The 21,403-nt window shown below is 38.2% G+C and overlaps 2 protein-coding genes across 8 annotated transcripts in view; both read right to left on the bottom strand.

Annotated features, from left to right (window-relative positions):
* LOC114455968 (apoptosis-stimulating of p53 protein 1-like) overlaps positions 1-996 on the bottom strand; it is an 84,179-nt gene extending 83,183 nt beyond the window's left edge. For all 5 annotated transcript variants that reach the window (XM_028437343.1, XM_028437341.1, XM_028437342.1 and 2 more), the window contains exon 1: positions 575-996. In XM_028437343.1, coding sequence (XP_028293144.1) covers positions 575-583 — 9 coding nt within the window. In that variant the 5' untranslated portion in view covers positions 584-996. The remainder of the gene's footprint in view (positions 1-574) is intronic.
* LOC114455969 (protein tyrosine phosphatase type IVA 2-like) lies at positions 513-21,403 on the bottom strand. 3 transcript variants are annotated; one of them, XM_028437350.1, is made up of 9 exons: positions 21,219-21,397; positions 20,077-20,212; positions 19,878-20,005; positions 15,188-15,687; positions 15,019-15,111; positions 14,472-14,602; positions 10,455-10,529; positions 8,584-8,695; positions 513-551 (listed from the first exon to the last, which is right to left on the bottom strand). In XM_028437350.1, the coding sequence occupies exons 4-8, from the start codon at positions 15,281-15,283 to the stop codon at positions 8,584-8,586; spliced, it is 507 nt and encodes a 168-aa protein (XP_028293151.1). In that variant the 5' UTR covers positions 15,284-15,687; positions 19,878-20,005; positions 20,077-20,212; positions 21,219-21,397; the 3' UTR covers positions 513-551. The 3 variants fall into 3 exon arrangements, with proteins under 3 accessions (XP_028293151.1, XP_028293152.1, XP_028293150.1); XM_028437351.1 differs by lacking the exon at positions 513-551 and having other exon boundaries at positions 6,693-8,695; positions 15,188-15,707; positions 21,219-21,403; XM_028437349.1 differs by lacking the exon at positions 513-551 and having other exon boundaries at positions 6,693-8,695; positions 21,219-21,395.

Raw genomic sequence — 21,403 nt, 5'->3', positions numbered from 1 at the left:
TTAATTGTTTCTAAAATGTAAACATGTAAATCGACATCACTTCCTGTTTGAAAAAAACGTCACTTCCGGTACGTTCTGCGCGGAAAAGCAAACAAACTACGGAAAGGTAAGATTATATTTCTCACTAAAAATGTCATAAAAACTTTTCTAAAGCCAAAATCTATCTTTTACATTTAGGAGTCCGCTGTGACATAACTGGATTTTGGAATTTTGTGCAGTTTAAGCATGACGTCACATCGTGCTTTAATTGCATGATGATATCACATGGTCCTTACAAAAATAGTAAAATCATATTTTTTTTTAAAACGTCCTAAAGAAATTAGTGAAAATATATGGGGCTTTAAAAATCTATATTTTTCTTCTCTTTGTGTGTAAAAGAATTCTGTGGTGATGGCATTAAAATACATTTTTTTTCTGGTCAAGGAAGGCATTTCATATGTTTCTAGGATGGCTGTAAAGTAGGGTCCTTACAGGAATAGCAAAAGAATGGGGTCTTTAAAAAGTAGCAAATGTGAGAATGTGTGTGTGTGTGTGTGTGTGTGTGTGTGTGTAGCTACGTTCTGTGTGAACTCACCGGTAACATCTCTGCTGCTCTGGTCTGTCCTCAGTCCTCGCTCTGTCTGTCTCTGTGTGTCTGTCTCTGTGTGTCTGTCTCTGTGAGTCTGTCTCTGTGTGTCTGTCTCTGTGAGTCTGTCTCTGTGAGTCTGTCTCTGTGAGTCTGTCTCTGTGAGTCTGTCTCTGTGTGTCTGTCTCTGTGTGTCTGTACCGCTCCGCCCTCGTCCCGTGTCGGACCTCCGGACGCTGAGCCTCCTCCTCCTCCTCTTCCTTCCCGGCCTCGGGGTCAGACCCTCGGAGGAAACGGGCCTACGTGCTGCGGACAGGCCCACGGAGGACACCGTGGACACCGCATCCTGTGCTCCGCTCCAGCTGAACACTGACAACGACCCCCGGACAACACAGACACAGACACTTCTCCTCAAGCGTCCGTAGCTCAGGGCTCAGAGCGCCCTCTGCTGGTTCAAACAGCATCCTACAGCCACTAACCAGGGTTTACTGAGTTAAAGCTGCAGTTTATAAAGTTATAATTTTTTTATTTATTTTTTTTGGCATCATTTGGTCAAAAATCCATAATCATCTTTTAGCATATTGTAATCTAAAGTGTTCTGAGTGGACAGTGAATCTATTCTCTTTCTCCTGGCTGTAAATTAAGTTTAGAAATCGAGCAGCATGACGCTCCTGCAGGAATCTGGACTTCAGCCATTTACACGTGTGCTCCATGAGCTGTTTTTGGGCATTTCTATTGGTTGCTCGACTGAAGTCAGGCACGTTCAAGTACCATCAGTCGTAAACGTGCATTTGAGCACGTTTCAGCTGAAGTCCTCATAACAGCGTAAGACACAATAGTTACACAGCAGTAGACCATGGTGGAGAAGCAACAGAATAAAGTCACAAACACTGAGGAGGAACAGATTACTTTCACTTTGTGACCTCGCCGCACACACACACTAGCTTCAGAGGGAGAGCAAGAACAGAAGGGATAAATTGTGTGTAAACTTAAGAGAAGCTTATTCAAGGTGAATTCATTTTACAGTGTGAATGCACAGCCCCCTCTGTGTGTGCTTGTGGTGGGGACGAGCCAACGGCAGCAGCCACTGCTCAGGACAGTAACTACAGAGTAATACGTACATTCATATCAGAGTCTCTAAAACACCAGAAAAATCTCCAGTAACACAATATAACGTCCCTGCATTTGTCACTAGTCTCTATTAAGGAAAAAGTCGCTAAGAACGTTCACAAAATATACCGGTAAGGGAGGTCGAGTTTCGGTTTTGGTTTCAAAACGGAGTGGAGAGAGGTTTCTACAAACTGCAGCTTTAACACAAAAAAATACACAAGATGACTGTATGAAAATTAGAAAATGACCAAAGGTGTGAAGAGTTCTGATACATCCTACTCATGTACTGTTACTTGATTGTACTCAAGTACAAGTAAGTCCTACATAAAATATTCAAGTACAATTTAAAAGTAGCTCATTTAAATATTACTCAAATTAAAAGTTAATCGTTACTTTTAAATCTTGCCATGGTTTTCTTACATACAGTAAACATGTATAAACTTAAAAGGAAGAGACCAAATATTGCACAATTTGAACTTAAGTTATTTTCCACAAAGGCATCTGTATAAAATAAAAGGTTTGTCAAAATGTACAAATATTTTTTAACACCAATAAATTCAATTCAAAATAAAAAAAAAGATCAGACTCTAATTTTAGCTACATTTTATTATAATTGAGGAAAATATGTGGCATTAATAAATGAAGTGTGATGGATCTGTGCTAAGGAGGTCGTACTGTAGATAATAATCTTGTGAGGTGTTTTTAATCAAAGAATATTGTTTGCAAGAGATCCAGAAGAAGCATTGATTTCATTTGATTCAATAATTTCTATATATTACTGCTATAGCAATCAACAATGTTCAAGATGTGGGATGTTAACAAACATTACAACAAGTGTCAATCCTGGTCATATTTTATGATATATAACTTAAATTTGAATCTGTTGTAACTTCATAAAGTAGTGTAGTAGAAACTTTGTTTTAGTGTTAAATTAAAGGTGTTTAAAGATAGTTTCTGGTTATATTTATTCATTACGATCAAATCTGAGATATGGGATTTACAGAAATATAAAATTAAGAATTCATTGTCATATTTGGCAACATCAAATATGTACAAGGGGTATTATTATAAATAGCTCATTAACATGTGATGAAACCATTCAAACCATGTTTTTATAGTATTCATTGAAACGAGCAGAAGCCCAGCTTTAGTTCGGTTCCCCAATTGTGTTTTATTGGTACACCGATGAAAATGGATTCAGAAACATATTGATTCAAAATATGTACCCCTAATATTTATGCCAAAACAATGAGTTCATCCCAAATGACGCAATGTTAACATTTGATTTCCCCTGGGGTACCCGTACCTCACTTTGGGAACCTCGTCTGTGTGAGTAAATGATGTTTGGAGTTTACTTTCCTGTTCTGATATTTTCATGAGGCCTAGATTAGATGATGTTATTGAATAAAAATGGAGGTGAAAACTAACGCCACCTACTGTGAGGAGGAACAGCAGTAGGCCGACACTTCGTACACTTTTATAGAAAATGGATCTTAAAGTCAGGGTTTTTCAACCTTGGGGTCGTGACCCCATGTGGGGTTGCATGGAAATAAAATACGGTTGCCTGAAATGTTTTATAAATAAATTAATAAAAAACGAATTAAATCTTACGGAAGAGTATTAGGGCATATTTTGTTATTTAAAAAAAAGATTTACTTAAATTGCAGCAGTGTCCTTAGAGCAACGTTTTTCAACCTTAGGGTCGTGACCTCATGTGAGGTTGCCTGGAAATAAAATTAAAATGGGGTCCCCTGAAATGTCTAGTATGTAATTTAAAAATTACTCCGTTAAATTGTATTGTTAATAATAAAAAAATATTAATTAATTTAATTTATTTATCTAGTTTACACAATTAAAAAAACAATACATAATATCATTGATACACAGTACAGGAAGAGGAAGAACGCTCAAAGAGCTTAAATACTTAGCATTTTTCAAATTAAAACACCAAATGCAATATCAAAGAATTTAATTTCTATACTTTCACTTTCTCAAATATAAATCTATTGTTAAAATAAAATGCAGTATAAAAATATCTTTGCTGGTCTCATATCGTTGCTTTGTGCACTAATATCTGTGTGATATAGAAATAGAGTCATGACAAAAAAAAAGGTTAGGAATCACTGCTTTAAGCACTTGATGCAACGAGCTCTAGAACAGTGTTTCTCAAATGGGGGTACGTGTACTCCAAGGGGTACGCAATGGCACTACTGGGGGTACTTGAGAGAGGAAAAGAGGGAAAAATGATAATCATAATAAAGATGATGAAAATGATCTTGATTAGAACATGAGCTAAAAATACTAGTGATAGTCTCGGTCCCACAGACAGGAGATGACTGGAAATGATGAAAACTATACAAATAAATCTATTCAGGGGGAAATAAATACTGTTTCATTTCATTTATTTACAAAATAAGATTCTCTAAAATGTGTTCATTCCATCATTATGATTTATAGCTGTATTCTTTCTGAGCAAAATATAATCGGGAAAAGGGGTTGTTGGATTCAGAAATAACAAAAAGGGGGAACTTGGGCCAAAAAAGTTTGAGAACCACTGTTCTAGAGCACCAGCCAAACCTCAACATTATGTCTGCACAGACTTTTTAATAAAAAATAAAAGGAAAGATTTGAAAATTCATTAAAACTGACTTTTTCATTCAGTATGTTCTTTAATAAATGTTTTGGATCTGGGTTATTTGAAAATGTAATTTTTCAACTGAAAGTTCATTCCAGTCAATTTATTTTGTCTTCTTTTTGAATAATATGATAAAGCTGATATCCAGAGTTTCTGAGAAATCTATGTTTATGAATGATTCTTTTGAAATGTGAAAAATGCCTAACTAGTCTTTTACTATGGTCTACAGTCAGTGGTCATTCATATACATTAATGTATATAAGTCCCTCCTTCGTCCTATAGACCCCTATACAAATGGAAACGATTGCTGAGTGTGCCCAGCCAATAGGCTTCAACTTCCTGTTTTTGAGTCTGTCAATCAAAGTGAATGTGGAACTATGCATGGAAACAAGGCCGTATACGTCACAACAGCAAACAGGTAAATATGATCCTGACTCATAGACCTATGTCAATGCAACCCTGTTATGTTCCGCGATGTGCGTGCAGAAAAGTAGAGGCGTGGCTTCAGGTAGATTGGCAGAGGCAGTGGGAAAAAGTGAGGCTGTTTAGGGCGGGACATCAAGACGTTTCTCAGACACTCTGGATATCAGCTTTAAAGTTTCATTTATTCAGACAACAGAAAAAAAATTGTCTGAATAAATTAAACCTGAACATATTAAGTTAATTTATTTTTATATTTTAACCAGTTTGGAAATAAATAGATTACAGTTACTTTAGATTATAGTTACACTTTTACCCAACGTGACGTACAACATGAGCAGTTAGGGTTAAGAGTGATAACCCAGGTGAGATTTGAACTAGTGACCCTCAGGTTTTAAGCCCGCCTCCTTAACCGTTTGAGTCTGTGATTCAAACATTTAGAATGAAAGTAAGTCAGATCTGTGATCAACCCCCTCACATTCAGTACTTGTGTCAAACCAAGGCCCTGAGCCCAATGTGGCCCATTAAAGAACGCTTGGGACACATGACCTAGTTTTTACTTAGTTACACATGAAAGTGTTATTACTATTAATAATACGGCAGAAAATAGTTTACATTTCTACACTTCTTTCTTTGCAAATGCTTGTATCTCTGTGTTGATTGGTGCCTAAGGTTACATCAGTTTTCAGGTCAGTCAATACAACCAATCGGCTTCTAGTCAACCATGGAAGGTCATGTGACCATTCCACACCAACAGCGTCACCATGAATGGCATGCCCTGTCACGTGCTCACAGAGGCTTTACTGGGGTTTGAGTCATGACCATTAGGCTGTAAAGCAGCTCACTTTGATCTGTAGACAACCCAACCACAACAATACAGATCTCTATGACGGAGGAAAAAACACTGCAATCACAGCAATGTTGTGCCCAAAAGATTCCAATTTTCTAAGTTGAGGTTTTGTTTATTCAGACAAGGTTTTTCAGGAATTGTTTATCTCCATACATGCTTCGACTGAGAAGAAGATAAGCTGAAGATAAGAATTTCTGGGTTTTAAATCACACATTGTTCAGTATAAAGCCTGCACTTTATCACTTAACATAGAAATTCCTAAAAATTGGAATCTTTCTTCTTTTTTAACAGTATGTTAAATTGAGGTTTTGTTTATTCAGACATGGTTTTTCAGGAATTATTTATCTCCCGACATGACTGCCAGTCTTCCACAGAGGACTGTTCAAATAGAAGACAAAATGTATCTTGCTGGAACTATTACATGGAAGTCAAGTGAAACTTCAAAGGAACCATCAAAGATGATCAGCAGAACTCCTCTGAAGAAGACTGGCAGTTGACAGTCAAAACATGTCAAGAGGTAAAAAATTCCAAAAAAAACCTTGTTTGAATAAACGAAACCTCAAATTAACACACTGTTAAAAAAAGAATCTGGCCAGAGCATTACAGTGATAAAGTGCAGGCTTTATACTGAACAATGTGTGATTTAAAATCCTGAAATTCTTATCTTCAGCTTTTTTCTGTAACTTTTATTTTGAATGAAATGCTGGCCGTATAGAACCCTCCAGTGGGCCAGCTTTGGCCCACAGGCCTAGACTTTGACACCAATGTTGTAAATTAAGGTTTCTATTGATTCCAGGCTTTTCACCTGGAGGAAACAAAGCTCTCCCATGTAGAAATATTAAGTCACCAAATTCAGACTAAAAGTTCATTTTAATGAAGACAATGACTATAATAACATCTAACCACGTGTTCAATACAAACTGCTTGTTTTCAGAGTCTCCATCTCACTCTCCACTAATGAACATCATTAGCACGGCTGTAATTTCACTCAGTCCATTTTTTAGCATCTCTTCCACTAATGAGAGGATTAAAGATCATACTGGTTTTAGAAACACATTTTAAATAAATGATCCCAGTTTAAAATCCCATCAGAGGCCAAGCTCAGACAGCGGTTAAAGTGTATTCATCTAAAATGCTTTATTAAGAGTTTATGTTCAGAAAAGGACAAAGTTCTACAGTGGAGATGAAAAGTATTTGGCAGCCACTGATTGTGCAAGTTGTCCCACCCTAAAACATAAGAGAGGTCTGTGTAATTTCTGTCATAGGTACATTTCAACTGAGAGGCAGAATGTGCAATAGAAATCCAGGAAATCATAATGTATGATTTTTAAAGAATTTATTTGTAAATTATTGTGTAAAATAAGTATTTGTCACCCACAAACAAGTACAAATTCTGTTACTTCATCTTCAAGAAGCTATTCAATCCTCCACTGTATTAATGGCACCTGTTTGAACTTGTTACCTGTATAAGAGACACCTGTCCACACCTTCAAACAGTCACACTCCAACTCCACCATGGCCAAGACCAGAGAGGTGTCTAAGGACACCACAGACACAAATGTACGCCTGCACAAGACTGGGACGAGCCAATCTACAATATCGGCTAGGACGAGCCAATCTACAATATAGGCTAGGATGAGCTAATCCACAATATCGGCTAGGACGAGCCAATCTACAATATAGGCTAGGATGAGCTAATCTACAATATAGGCTAGGATGAGCTAATCCACAATATAGGCTAGGACGAGCCAATCTACAATATAGGCTAGGATGAGCTAATCCACAATATCGGCTAGGACGAGCCAATCTACAATATAGGCTAGGATGAGCTAATCCACAATATCGGCTAGGATGAGCCAATACACAATATAGGCTACGATGAGCCTATCCACAATATAGGCTAGTGGAAACATTATGCTTTAAGGCTCCTTTTCTGAAAAGGGGGCAGGACAGGACGACTGATCCATATAAAGGAAAGGATGTATTGCTAGATTTTGGCCAAAAACCTCCTTCCATCAGTGAGAGCATTGAAAATGAAAAATGACAATGATACACATCGCCAGGGCAATGGAGGAGTGGCTCCGTAAAAAGCATTTTGATGTTCCGGAGTGGCCTAGCCTGTCTCCAGACCTCAACCCAATAGACCATCTGTGGAGACAGATTAAAGTCAGTGTTGCCCAGCGACAGCCCCAAAACACCACAGCTCTTGAGAAGATCTACATGGAGGAATGAGCCAAACTACCAGTTACAGTGTGTCAACCTACAGCAAATGTTTGAACCTCTATCATTGCCAACCAAGGTTACATTACAAAGTATTGAGTTGAACTTTTGTTATTGACCAAATATTTATTTTCTGCACCATTATACAAATAAATTATTTAAAAATCATACACTGAATTCCTGGATGTTTTTCCCCAACATTCTGTCTCATAGTTAAAGTGAACCTATGATGAAAACCACACACCTCATCTTTTTAAGTGGGACAACTAGCACAATCGGTGGTTGCCAAATACCATTTTTGTTCCACTGTAAAGTGTACCACAATATGAACACAATAGTTACATTTTAGCAACATATTAATATTCCACTATCAGACATTTGACATACACAGCAGGAAGAATAAATAGTAGAAACAGAGAAGGTACAGGGAGGAAAAATAGAACATTCCACGCTTAATGGTTACCATGACGATTGTGTGAAGAGAGAATGTGTTCCTTTGTACAATGTTCACCAACCAACTCATTCAAATCCAAAGGTGAGCACACAGCGGTAGCATAAAGTACGGACATACAGAGTGTACGGAGCCTTCAAACAGATCATCTGCAAACATCTGATCACAGACAGTAGGACATGGTGCTTTATGTGTAGATATCTATATGAAGTACACACACTGACCAAGCAATGATGTGTGTGGAAAGAAAAAAAAAAAAACGTAATTCGTCCAGACCAATCAGAAGCTTGGGTTTTATTATGCAGTAGTGGGTACAGGGAGAGGATGACATTCTACTGGATACAGCAGCTCTGACCGTTGGCGTCTTTGAAGCGCAGACAAAGTTTAGGTCTGTAGTTCTCCAGATACTGCAGCTGCTTAGCGTTCAGCGCTCCACGCCGCTTCCTAGTAAACAAAGAGATGTTCAGCTTTTTCACACGCTCAGCTGTGAAGCTCCTCCCACTAACGTACGGCCTCTGATTCACCCTGACTCCACACAACAGATGGAAATGAGCCGACTTTATTTGGCATTTATTTACCCAGATTGCTCAGTGGCCACGGTTAACATGTTTTTTATTTCAGAATTACCGTATTTTTTGGACTATAAGGCGCACTTAAAATCCTTTAATTTTCTCAAAAATCGACAGTGCGCCTTATGTATGAAATTAATGTGTCAAAATGTTTTAGTACAACTTTGGTAAACTATGAAGCTGCACTGCTTGATGAATTTTTGGCGATTTAGGGCTACCGTAGTCAGGCGCCTCGTGGAGTGACATGTACCTGTACTGTGCTTCAACATACTGAACTGAAAAAGTGAGTGTAATGTTCTATATATTATGTGTTAAACCTGAACAATGTTGAGTTATTGTTAATGAATTGAATAAAGTTTGACTTATGACTATTTTGTTAATGCGTCTTAATAAGAATAATAATATCAAACAGGTGCGCCTTATATTCCGGTGCACCTTATAGTCCGAAAAATACAGTAGTTATTCAGAATTAAATTATTCGGAATTAAAGCGCTCTGCTTCGTGTTTAATTGGAAATAGTAATTCCCGAATTGAAGTTTATAAGGAAAACTGGTTTATTCGGCTTTATTTAATTCCGCTTTAGATCTGGGAGTTGGGAAGGCTCTGATTGGACGGGGGGAGAACGTGACATATCACGTCTATCATAAAAACACACAAAAAACCTTTTATTGTCGGCTGTAACACAGAACACCACACATGAGAAGTGTTTTCACCTTTATTTTGATTGTAGTTTTGAAGCAGTGTGAACATCTGTGAACATGTCCATGTTGTACCACCAGAGCATGTTTTACAGAAGAATTAAAACAATGACAAAAAACATGTATTTGTAGTGTAGTTGTTATATTTACCACAAAATATCATTGAACTCACAATAAAATTATGAATAAATTAAATATCACAAACGCTCTAAAATCTGCATCGACTAATTGTTGTAGTCGCCATTATTGATTATGCCGCCTAATCATTGCAGCCTTAGTGCTAATCAATAGGCTAGGTGAGATTTTGTGTAAAACCTGATTCACTGGTTGGAATGTTTGGCTGAAAATAAAATTTTGTCCAAATTTTGAAGTCGCTGTAAATGTGGCAGCATTAAGTTTTTTCAGTTTTAGTTTGTCCGTTTATTGTAGAATAAGTAAAGCATGATTACAAGAATTGCATTCTTCATTTTAAAAGAGAAATAAACTGGCTTTCCATAGGTTAATAAACAATACCAGCCTAGAGGTGGTGCTGTTGAGCCAAAATATCAGCTCTGGTGTGATTGGGTCAAATAATCACACCAACAGCACTACCTCCAGTACGATATTGCTTTTATACATCAGTTGTACAAACATTTTAATAGTAGTAGTATTAAGCGACAAGAGATTATGATTTGTTAATTAAATAATTTATTTTGCTACGCCAAAAAAAAAAGTCTGGAAGAAAGATGCGGTAATTAGAACAGAGCAGTGATAATGTGTGTAAAAAGCCCCAGTGCTGTTAGTCTATGTCAGCACTCATGGAATATCTGTTGTCCAAACAAATTACTTGGTCAGAACTAACAGTTTTATAATGTGTATTAGTTGAAATATTGAAAGAATCAATCAATGCAAACAGACACTTCCTTACTGTGTGTGTTAGGTTTGTATTAAACTCACTGTCTTATCAGGTGCACTGCATCTTCATACTCCATCCCACATTCAATCAGAGCCAGGGCCACCAACACAGGAGCTCTGAGGACAAAAAATGGTTTTAACTTACGGTACATACTGTACAGTCCCTAACTTTCTTTATTTATTAGCACAGTTTAAAATTCAATAACAACAACAACAGACAATCAACACAGCTGTAGTATGAACGGTTTTGTTAAGGTTTTTTTTTTTTTTGTTGCTTCATTTGTTCCAAAGTCCATCTTAACCTTTCACATATTCTAATCCAAAGTGTTCTCTGAGGACTCTGCTCCATCTCCTCTCTATACTTAAGCTTTAGAAAACAAGGAGTGTGATGCTCTTTTACAGCCAATCACAGATCTGTTTAGAAAGAAAGCGCTCCTTCAGCTGTTTGGGGCGTTACTATTAGCTGTAGGGATGTAAAGATTAATAGTGAGGCAGTTAAAAATTGATTCAAAGATGTCAAGGTTCACATCGATACTTTGATAAATTGAATCACAGGATTTAAAAAAGTTAAAAAAAAATAATAATTTTTTTTAACAGCAAAAGGCGCTATCTATTTAGAATTTGAAATTCAGGACGCACCACTGTGTTTTAAATCAGAAGTGTGGAAGCATTTTGGCTTCCCACGACAAAATGAAAGAGGTGAAAAAGAAAGAACGTGTGAGTCCAATTGTTAAGGCACAAAATACATTTTCGGTTGCACTTTAAAAAAAAAGGAACTATTATGCAGTTTTGAGTAGTTTACTGTAGAGCCAGAATTTAAATTAATGGGCTTCTTCATTTGTATTATTTCATTCTTGATTTATTTTTAATTAAATTGCATTGTTTTGCTTAGTTTATCAAGGGATTCTTTTGACAATGAAAGGAAAAACTAATTAGTACAGTATTTTTAGTTTTAGTTAAAAAATGTTAATATTTTTCAGTAATTTGTCTACAGTCTCATTTTGTAAAATAAATCATGAGAGAATCGTATCGTGAACCCAGTATCGTGAATCGTATCATGAACCCAGTATCGTGAATCGTATCGGGAGTAGAGTGAATCGTTACATCCCTAATTAGCTGGCCATCTAAAGTTGATGCGCGTTCACGTCTATCACTAGTGGACATTCCAGCAGTAAAAGTCTCCATCGTGGCGTAAAGAACAACGACTTACGTGACATTGAGAGATTAAAAAAAAGGAAACACCAACGTAGAGAAGCAACAGTCTAAAGGCACTGTTGCTTTTAGACTACACAGAGGTGCGCTCAGACTCAAAGTGAATGTCTCTGACCACGCGGAGGTCCGCCCCACATACTGGTGTCAGAGAGATAGCGAGAACAGACGGAATAAATCACTTGTAAACCTATGAGAAGCATATCCATGGTGGAGAAAGTGTGTGTACGTGGAGCGGGTCTGCTCTCCTGCGTGAATCTGTCTGAGACCACTCTGGGACGGGGGAGGGGCTCACGTTGAGGACAGTAACTACAGAGTGAGACGAGCTTTGTCAGAGTCGCTAAAACATCAGAAAACTCTCCAATAACGAGAAAAAGATTGGTCAACAATCGCTTTTGAGATAAAAAGTTGAAAGTTGACAGATTTAGTAAAGTCGCTGCACATTCACGAGGACGCTGGTAGATTGGATAAAGGTAAGGGAGGGGGGAGCGTGGTTGTTTCCATTCCAGTCTCATTTTAAATACACACTGCAGCATAAACAGCAATCAATACACTTTAGAGACATGATATAACAACTTTAACTCAAGAAGAAAAACCTCAAGACAAAAAAGGATCGTCAAGACACAAATTTTAACCGTTGTTTGATTACATAGATCACAATGTATTGATCCCTTGGGAAAGCTCCCTCAGGGAAACTAAGCAGTAGGTATCTGACCACTTTAGTTAGAGACTGAATACATATAGAACTGCATAAGAAGTTGTGTTGTTGATCGACTAAATTGTTGAGACTTGGACAAAATCAAAGTATTTCAAGTGACTGCCCTCTATGGGTTGAAACCGAGCTATTACAATTTAATTTCGCTATTGGCTGATGATGCTGGTTTGTGAAGTTTTGGTAGTTTCTTACGTCGTCATCCACCACTGTTGGCCCCGCCCCTCCTATAAGAACGTCCCCATCCTCTCCTGCTGGAGAACTGTTGTGGAGCATGTGAACGAGCAGTCCGTGCTGGCCCCGCCCCCACATTTGAAAGTGTTTCCTGCTCACCAACATCTCACTTTTAAAGCTTGCACTCAGACTTTGTATCAATGGAGGAAAACCTTCAGCTCATGTTCAATCAAGGCATAGATATTTTAACTTTCACTTTGTAACGTTAAAAAGTAACTAAACCCCAAACCCACTTTTTTCTGCTGAATACATATGTATTTGGGTATTAAGTAGTGCTGTTTATTAAGCCTAGTCCCACTCTTCACATTTTAGTAAAAGTATTTTATTTTTGCATATTTAGTTGTAAAATGTCAGAGTCACTGCCCACTTCAGGGTTGAACGCCGGCTGAAGCGGATTCGTTAGATTCCCCTGCGTCATCACTTTCACTGTTGTAGGGCCCTATAAAATCTGTTTTTTTTCTCTCCAAATTCTGTGTTTTCCACATACATTTTTTTTTTTAATTCTGTTTTTTTTTTTTTATAGAAATATTAATCCATTTTCTTGGAAAATATTAGTTTTTAGTTCCTGTGAGGAAAAAAATACTAATAAATAAAAAACCTATAATTAAACAAAAATGTATGTCAAAGGTAAAGGTAGATATAAGCTGTACTGACATGGATTATTCTGACTGCTCCTTTTTCATGTCATAAAAATGTAAGAGAGCAGCAGTAATGTCACCCAATTTTCCCTCAGGGATCAATGGTTTACTGAATCTGAGGTTTATTGATAAAGTTTTGATCAACTTAATTTAAATTATCCTGATGACATAATTCTAGACCATAATGAGGAAGCATCAGTTATTTCACCACTAGGGACCATAATATTTTACAGTATGTTTCAGACTCTACAATCCCTGGTAGCGGTGGTCTAGTCCACAACAACAACAGAACAACTTTTATCCACAGATCTTCTGTTGCGCTGATGAGATGTTTAAACGCTAAGCAGGTGAAGCTGATTAAAGCTGATCATGTTTTCACGGAGCACAGCAGCGCTTGACACAAAACGGACGGAGTTTCACAGGCACAGTAAAGTTAAGCAGGCAGTGGTCGGCTCTGATTTTGGGGTGATTTGCGTAGTTTTTTGGCAGTTTAGACGGTGTTTCAGGTGGATTAGGCGGTGTTTGAAATGTTTTTTTCCTCGCGGTGACGGCGTTTCATCCCGATTCTCTCCATTTTTGCATTCAACAGTAGATTCATTTTTCATTGGTCGACTCCTATAAAAGCTGAGAGGAGGGTTTCCTCCAATCACAGCCCTCAGTAAGCATTGATTGACAGTTTAATGAGGAAGTCCACTGTGTTCCGTGTGAAACAGCCTGCTGTAGGGTGATTTTTCAGACTGTGCTTCTATAAAAAGCAGATTCTGAGCTTATCAGAGGGTTCATCTATGTTATGTGTGTATTCCTGTCTGTCTCTGCGTGAGCACAGACATGCGTGTACGTATCGCTATGTGCGTGAGGTGGTGGGAGAGCAGGGCTGTAGGGCTGTGTGTGAGCTTCACGTTGTGATGTGTATGACTGTGATTGTTGTGACAAATCTCAGCTGTGAACTCACTGTGTGTGTACAGACACATCATTGTGTGCATTACCATCTGGGCGTGTCTTACTGCTACAGCATAATCAAGGCTTTTTTTTTTTTAAATTTACCTCCTAGTAGCAGGTCAGCAGGAAGCAGGAGTTTAGCTACTCTTTAAAAAGCAGCAGTAGCAGCGATTCCTTTTAGAACAGGACTGGGTGTGTCTTCACTGCTCTAGGAGCCCCCCCTCCCCCCCTCAAGGCATGTCTTAAATGTCATGCCTCTGTGTAAGTGTGTAAACCAAAGGCAGTCGCTAGACAAGGAAACAATGTGAGAAAGTGAGTAATACTGACCGTCCTAAACCAGCAACACAGTGCACAGCTACACAGGAGCCGGGATCCTCTTTAAACTTCACCTGCAGGAGATTTAACCAATCATCAACCACCTGGTCTGGGGGGGAGGAGCCATCATCAAAAGGCCAATCCTGTAAAGAAGAGGGAGCGTTGCTAAGTGCGTTCATATCCAATGCTGTAGAGCAGTGATTGGCAACTCTATTAGAGAGGGGGCCACAAACGTGTTCTTATTGTAGTTTTGTGTATTTTTCTGCCATTTTTGTTGTCGATTTGAGCATTTTTGGGGTCACTTTCTGTATTTTTGTTATTTACTGTATTTTGTTTAATTTTGTTCCATTTGTGTCTTTGGGAGTCATTTTGCTGTATTTGGAATTTTATGTTTTATGAGTCATTTGTGTATTTCTGGAAAAAATGTTGCATGTTTTTGTCTTCTTGAATTACAATATTTGGGGGATTTGCTATGGGCACCACAAAAGATTAGACTGAGGGCCACATGTGGCCCCTGGGGCACAAGTTGCCTATGTCTGCTGAAGAAGTTCTCTCTCACCAGGACTTGGATGCCCTCCTGTTCCACAGGTGCTCTGTCGTACGTAGCAGCACACACTCTGACCAGGGTGTTCACTCCAAACGCCTTCAGGTCCTACACACAAACATTTGATCCAAACATGTTCCTCCTGTGCCCTCAGGGTGAGAACCTTTCAAACAGACATTATTACCTCAATGAACCTTCCCAGCTGTGCGTTGGTGGGATTGTGCGTGATGAGGAACCTCAGACAGTCATAGGTGATCTCTACTGGAGCCGGGCGGTTCATGATAACAGTCACACAGGTCGGTTCACAGAGTAAAGAGTGAGAAGTTCACTGGGCCTCACACTTCTGACTAAAAACTAAAGATGAAATAAAAAGTGTCTTTTCAGGAAAAGATAAAGCTTGGCTTTTTTTTTTTTTTTTTTAGTTGTGGTTGTAAAGAGGAGCAGTGAAGAAGATGCAGAGAGTCCTGAACAATAAGTGAGGACAGAAAAGGGCTCGTCCTTATTCTAATGAATCGATTAGCCCATCCAGTGGAAATTTGGACAAATCAGAGTCAGAGAAGAAAAAAAAACAACAGAAGAGGGCGGTGACTCCCAGATTAACTCCAGTGCTTCTCTCTCTCCCCACAACAAGTCACAGACTGGGAGTGGACTCCTCTTCATAGATGTTGGGATGGCAGTAAGGACCTGAAAGATCAAACACAAGTCTGATCAACCACAGAGAGAGAAAATCAGGTGAGAATTACGTACACACACCTAAAATAAGGCAGACAGAAAACAGACGAAAAATACACAATTCTATCCTGAAACAAAAAGTTATATTTGTATTTAAAACTAGGGATGTAACGATTAATCGTAAGGCAGTTAAAAATCGATTCATAGGTATCACGGTTGATATCAATTTTCTGACAATTGAATCGCAGTACTTTTTTTAACCAGCAGAGGGCGCTATCCGGAAGTGTTGGCGGCGGGCGGAGTCGGCTGGCTGCCTTCTACTCTTAAATATGTTAATAAATGATTCCTTACCCCTTTAGCACCGAAAGAATATCTGTAACATTACTTGAATATCTGTAAAAGTCACGTTTTTCTATTAGCTCTGTCTGCTAGCATAGCTTATCTTCTTCAATGCAAGATATCTGCATGCCAACCGACCACTGGGTTACCAGCGCCCTCTGCTGGTCCAAACAAATATGACGTAAATCAGTGCAATGACTTTTTTTTTAATAGGCTTCATTTTCATTTGTATTATTCCTTTATTTATTTAATTCACGATTTATTTTTAGTTAAATTGCATTGTTTTGAATAGTTTATCAAAGAATTCTTTTGACAATGAAAAATATAAGGAAAATAATACAGTATTGTCGACAGTCCCATCTTGTAAATGAAAAAATCGTGAGAATCGTATCGTGAACCCAGTATCGTGAATCGAATCATATCGGGAGTTGAGTGAATCGTTACATCCCTATTTAAAACTATTTTCAACTAAATTAAGGGTGAATTGTGATCTGACACTGAATATAGCCTCACATGCATGTTTGGGAAAATCACATTTACACACAATTTGTCTTGTAATGTCAATTCTCGTGCAAAATATGAGGTAAGCTTGGTGCTACGGATTCACCTCCTGAAATGAATGAAGCTATAAAACACAGACTAAACCCCCTCCACATAATTTGAACGTCATATTTACACCATGTGCAGGTGGTCTAATGTCCAGGAAGTTTAGCAGAAACGGATGAATAGACGTTAAAATCTTTCGCTACATAATCTCAAGTGATTTCAGCACATGCTTTTGACACACTTCTACAGCATAAAAATATTTTTTAAAAAAAAAAGTTAACTCAGGTTAAGCATGTTTGGCCAATAATATGTGATTAGAAAAAAAAAAGCAAACAGGAAGTGGAGGGCTCTAGTAAAGTGCATTAGGTTATCAGACTTAGCGCTAATGCTAACAGAGCATCCATGCAGAGTGCTAATCCTCCCTTGAAACAACTTAAGGTTCATCTTGTTCACGTGGATTCAGAAACCTGAGCCACAGTTTATCCCATGGTTACTCCTCATCTAAGACACAGCTCATCTGTCATTGGCTGAGGCAATGAGTGACATCAGCCTATCATACATATATATCTCCTGTCAATGTCTTAACAGACAGCGCTAAAAAAAAACTACTTCCACCAACTCAGAGCTGCCTTAAAAGACCCACTACACAATGTATGTATGTAACAATACTGAGAGAAAAATATCTATAAAGTTTAAATCGTCTTTCGCCATTTGGAGGAAAAACAAAGATAGAAATATTGATCCACATCATGCAGAACTGTTAGAACGTCTGTAATGGACCCTCCAGTGCAAGAAAAACTAAGAAAGCATTTCATTTTAGATACTATTAAATATCAAGGAATAATAACCAAAAAATAGCCATGCCAAATAGTTTAGCATGCAGTGTTTTAATACTAAATAATTAACATTCAAGAGACAATTCAGGAAGTTATTAGGATCTAATTAGAGGAACCAGAATATCTATTGTAAATTATTCACTTTTCCTGACAGAAAGCCAAATTCATGTTTGTGTCGTTCTGTTCAAATGGATGCCTGTGCTTGCTCATATCTGGATGTTTTTTAAAGTCTCATGAGATCACATAGTTTTTAGCTCTACACCACACATGGGCAACTTTGATCACACTGATGTCAGCATTAGAATAGTGACCAATCTGAGCATTAGCACTGGGATCAACAGAGGTTTTGTGGGTTTTGTAGTCATTTTGTGCATTTATTTTGGGGGGGTTTGAGGGCACCCTTTATTGGCCCATGTGTAGAATTACACATTAGATAGTATGAAAAGATTCAGTAACTATGCACAGTGGCCACACTAATCATACTCAACCATCCCATGATGCATTGCGAGTGGAATGTAAAATGGTCCTGGGACCGGCTACAAGCTAAAAATCAAACATCCACTTTTCAAAACTAAAGCATCTCTTCTAGTCTTCCATTAGTTTTTTTTAAACTCTTTTATAAATAGGGCTCTTATTTTGAAGTTAACTGGAAGCTTTGTCAGTAGCACAATGGAGGGTCTAAGAAAATCTCCAAAATGTCAGCAAGAAAAGTGTTTCAACGAGTTTTATGGATCTAATGAGAACATGTTGATATTCTACTCGGTCACTTTCTCACTTAAAATTATTTCAGAACTTTCAAAGGTGGAGAATCAACAGAGATATTTAACCTCAGAGTGCTTCAGGTTTTTGGCGTAGGTTTGAAAGGCATCATGAGAAACTTTAAAGTAAACTTCAGTGGGAACGCTCATCATACCAACAGTATATAGTAGACCAGTGGTTCTCAATCTTTGGCTTGAGTACCACCTTAAGCTTATTTCTGAATCCAAGTAGCCCCTTTGTCTGTCTACAACATTTTCCTCAGGATACAAGTAATAGTGATAACATTTTTGAATAATATTTTGTAAACAAGTGGAAAGAAACAGTATTTAATACAGTAGTTCTGGTTCACCATCCTTTTTTGGAATATGACCACATTTTGATATCAAACCATTCAGGCGACCCCCAAATACACTTTTTTTCCTAGAATTAGTTTTTGATCATGTTTGTTTTACTGTTACAAATACAGAGTGGCCAGGATTAGTGCTAAATTGAGCCGGCTCAGACATATTTGAAGTGCATTTTATTTAAGAAAGTGAAAGTATAGACAACCATTAAGATTGTGTGTCATTTTAAATTTAAAGATTTATTTTTATCAGTTATAATTTTTGTTTTTTATCAATTACTAGACATTTCAGGTGACCCCATTTAAATTCCAGACAACCCCACATGTGGTCACGACCCCAAGATTGAAAATCCCTGATTTAGTGCCTCCAGAATAGATTTATTTCTATACTTTTTATCATTTCTGGTCACACGTTCTAATCAATATTATTTCTATCATCATTATTATGATTAGAATTTTTAACTTAAAAAAACAAAACAATATAAAACCCATATTTTTCATGCTCACATTTGTTAATCTCTCTCTCTCTGTAGTGCCATCGCGTACCCCCATTTGACAAACACTGTAGTAGACAGTATATACTCATTGGCCCTCATTATCAACCTTTTGTGAAAACCAGTGCAATTCTGAGTTCACATTGTGTCGTATGACTAGACCAACATGGCACTTGTGAAACATTCATATCTGACCAATCCCAGCATATCAATGAAAAATGCGGAGGCTGAATTTGATCGTCAATAACATGTTACGCCCTCAAATATTCCAGTTTCAGAGGCCCAGCCCACTGAGGTCAAACAAACATTTGCAAGGAAAAAAATATTTCTGAGATGAAAATGATCATCCTCACAGCTGATGTGAAGAACAACAAACATGCTTTTCAGTAGTGTGAAAACTGGAATTTAAGGACCTCATTTAAACGCTCTGTAGAAGAGCCTAAATGTGTAAATGCCTACTATTTGATCAAGACAATTCTTCACATTTAGACGAGTCAGGCTGGTGGTCATGAGCCTGTGTATCAGTAATAACTTGGGCATTTTTTTAAATTAATTTTATTTTGTTTTAATAATCCATTTTGATGTGTTCTAAATGTGTCGGCTTATGCTGAAATGACAGCTGAGGCTTGTTTAATACTTTATTTTCAGTCTCACTCAGATTTTGCTGCAGCACTGATCCACACTCAGGTTTGCGTACACGATGTGATCTGATTGTAGCTTACATCACAAATACTGACGTTTGTGTGAATTTTATCAACACACGTTGTACGTATTGAAGGGTTGATAAATGAGAGCCAATGTGTTTGTAGATAGCAGTGTATAGTATGGACTAAGGAGTGTGTCATTTACAACACAGCTGATGTGAGCACATGTTGATGTTCTGACCTGCAGTGACTGGTTGGCAGTGAGTGAACCGGCCTTGCTGGGATCTGTTCACTTGTCCACGATGAGCAGCAGGTGCTGTGCTTGGCAGAACTCCCCTCCGAGCTTCACAAACGCCATACATGTGCAGCCTGAGGAGGACAGAGTGATGAGGGAGAGACGGAGGCTGCTTAGTGCTCACAGCCCAGCCCGTGTTACTCACTGTGATGACAGCTGGGTTGGTGGACCATTGAGCGGACACTGGAGAACGTGACGGCTCCGGGATGTAGACACACCATTGATGATGATGATGCTTCTCTGGGTGCTGGCTGACAACGGCCCGCTAGCTTTGTGCTAACCTGTATTTACAATACACTGGGGTTTAGCAGCTGCCCTGTGTTCTCACATGGTGCTGGTCAATGCAGTCTAAAGCCTGGGAGATTAACACGAACAGATGAAGCTAACGAGCACACTGATGGCTAATGAAGATTGATTTGCTACGTCACGTCGTTAGTCGAAAACGACACATTCGGTGTTAATAAGTCCAGTGGTTTCTGTTTACTGTAGCCTTTATGATAAAAAGCAAAGCTAATTATATCTGAAATAATATTGTGTATTTATCGTGGTTTATATCCTAAATACACAGCTGGTGTTCTGGGTCTACTGGTAACCCTTACAACAGACGAGCGACTTCCGGTTGCGTCGCTAATTGCTCGTTTTCACCTTCGCATTACGTTGCATTTCTCACTTACACATTTCTCAAAATACACAATCACAGTTCTTTAAAAACAAGGGCCATCATTTCAAATGATACTACTAGCACACTTCGGCTAAATACAGTGCAGTAGCTAACGCACCATAAATATGCTATCGGGAGATACGCTACTGTCACCACCAATAGCTGATTAATCGGGATTGTTCAGAAAAACCTTATGATGTTAAGCTTTAAAAATCTAGGAACAGCTTACGTATATATATTTTTTTAAATAGTTGTATTAAGGTTTGCCCTTGTCATGAGTAGTTAGCTTAAGCGGTCATCAGTTAGAATGGCTTCCAGTACAGAATGAACACGAATCGCTAAGGTTAGCACAGACTTACAGGCAAAGGAGCTTGACCGCAATCTCTGTCGACTACCGATATATTGTCGTTATAAAAAGAAGAAAATAATCAAAAGAAAAGCAGAGCAGTTCTTTGAGGCATTTCAGATGCTGTGATAATGTAAAGGATGAACCCGAGCACAGTGAAAACAAGCATAGCTCCAAAAAGCTAACGTTATCTCCTGTAATACTGTCAAATGTGCTAAAGCAAAAACGCAGTGTAAACAGCTGTACTATCGTTCACAACGACAAGAAAAACGTTGCTTACAAATCTCAGAAGCTTCCAGAAAATTCCAGACGCGTCTTTTAACACAGAGTCTGTGAGGGAGACATTATGGACTGAGCTGAAAGGGTTGTCCAATACTACGAACGCGTCATTTCCGGCCTTCAGTATAAAAGGTAATGGTGGCAAACATAGATAAGGCTTTATAAATATGTCTATGGTGGCAAATG

The sequence above is a fragment of the Gouania willdenowi genome, chromosome 22 (assembly GCF_900634775.1).
Source record: "Gouania willdenowi chromosome 22, fGouWil2.1, whole genome shotgun sequence".
Lineage (NCBI taxonomy): Eukaryota > Metazoa > Chordata > Actinopteri > Blenniiformes > Gobiesocidae > Gouania > Gouania willdenowi.
The sequence above is the reverse complement of the archived record's forward strand: the minus strand, read 5'-3'. Positions and strand labels throughout refer to the sequence as shown.

Excerpts from the sequence above, each read along its gene's own strand:
- LOC114455969 (XM_028437351.1), bottom strand. The coding sequence starts at position 15,283 with ATGAACCGCCCGGCTCCAGTAGAGATCACCTATGACTGTCTGAGGTTC. Across the intron at positions 15,112-15,187 it reads AGCTGGGAAGGTTCATTGAG|GACCTGAAGGCGTTTGGAGT; the intron begins GTAATAATGTCT and ends GTTTGTGTGTAG. Across the intron at positions 10,530-14,471 it reads TGTGTTGCTGGTTTAGGACG|AGCTCCTGTGTTGGTGGCCC; the intron begins GTCAGTATTACT and ends TTTTGTCCTCAG.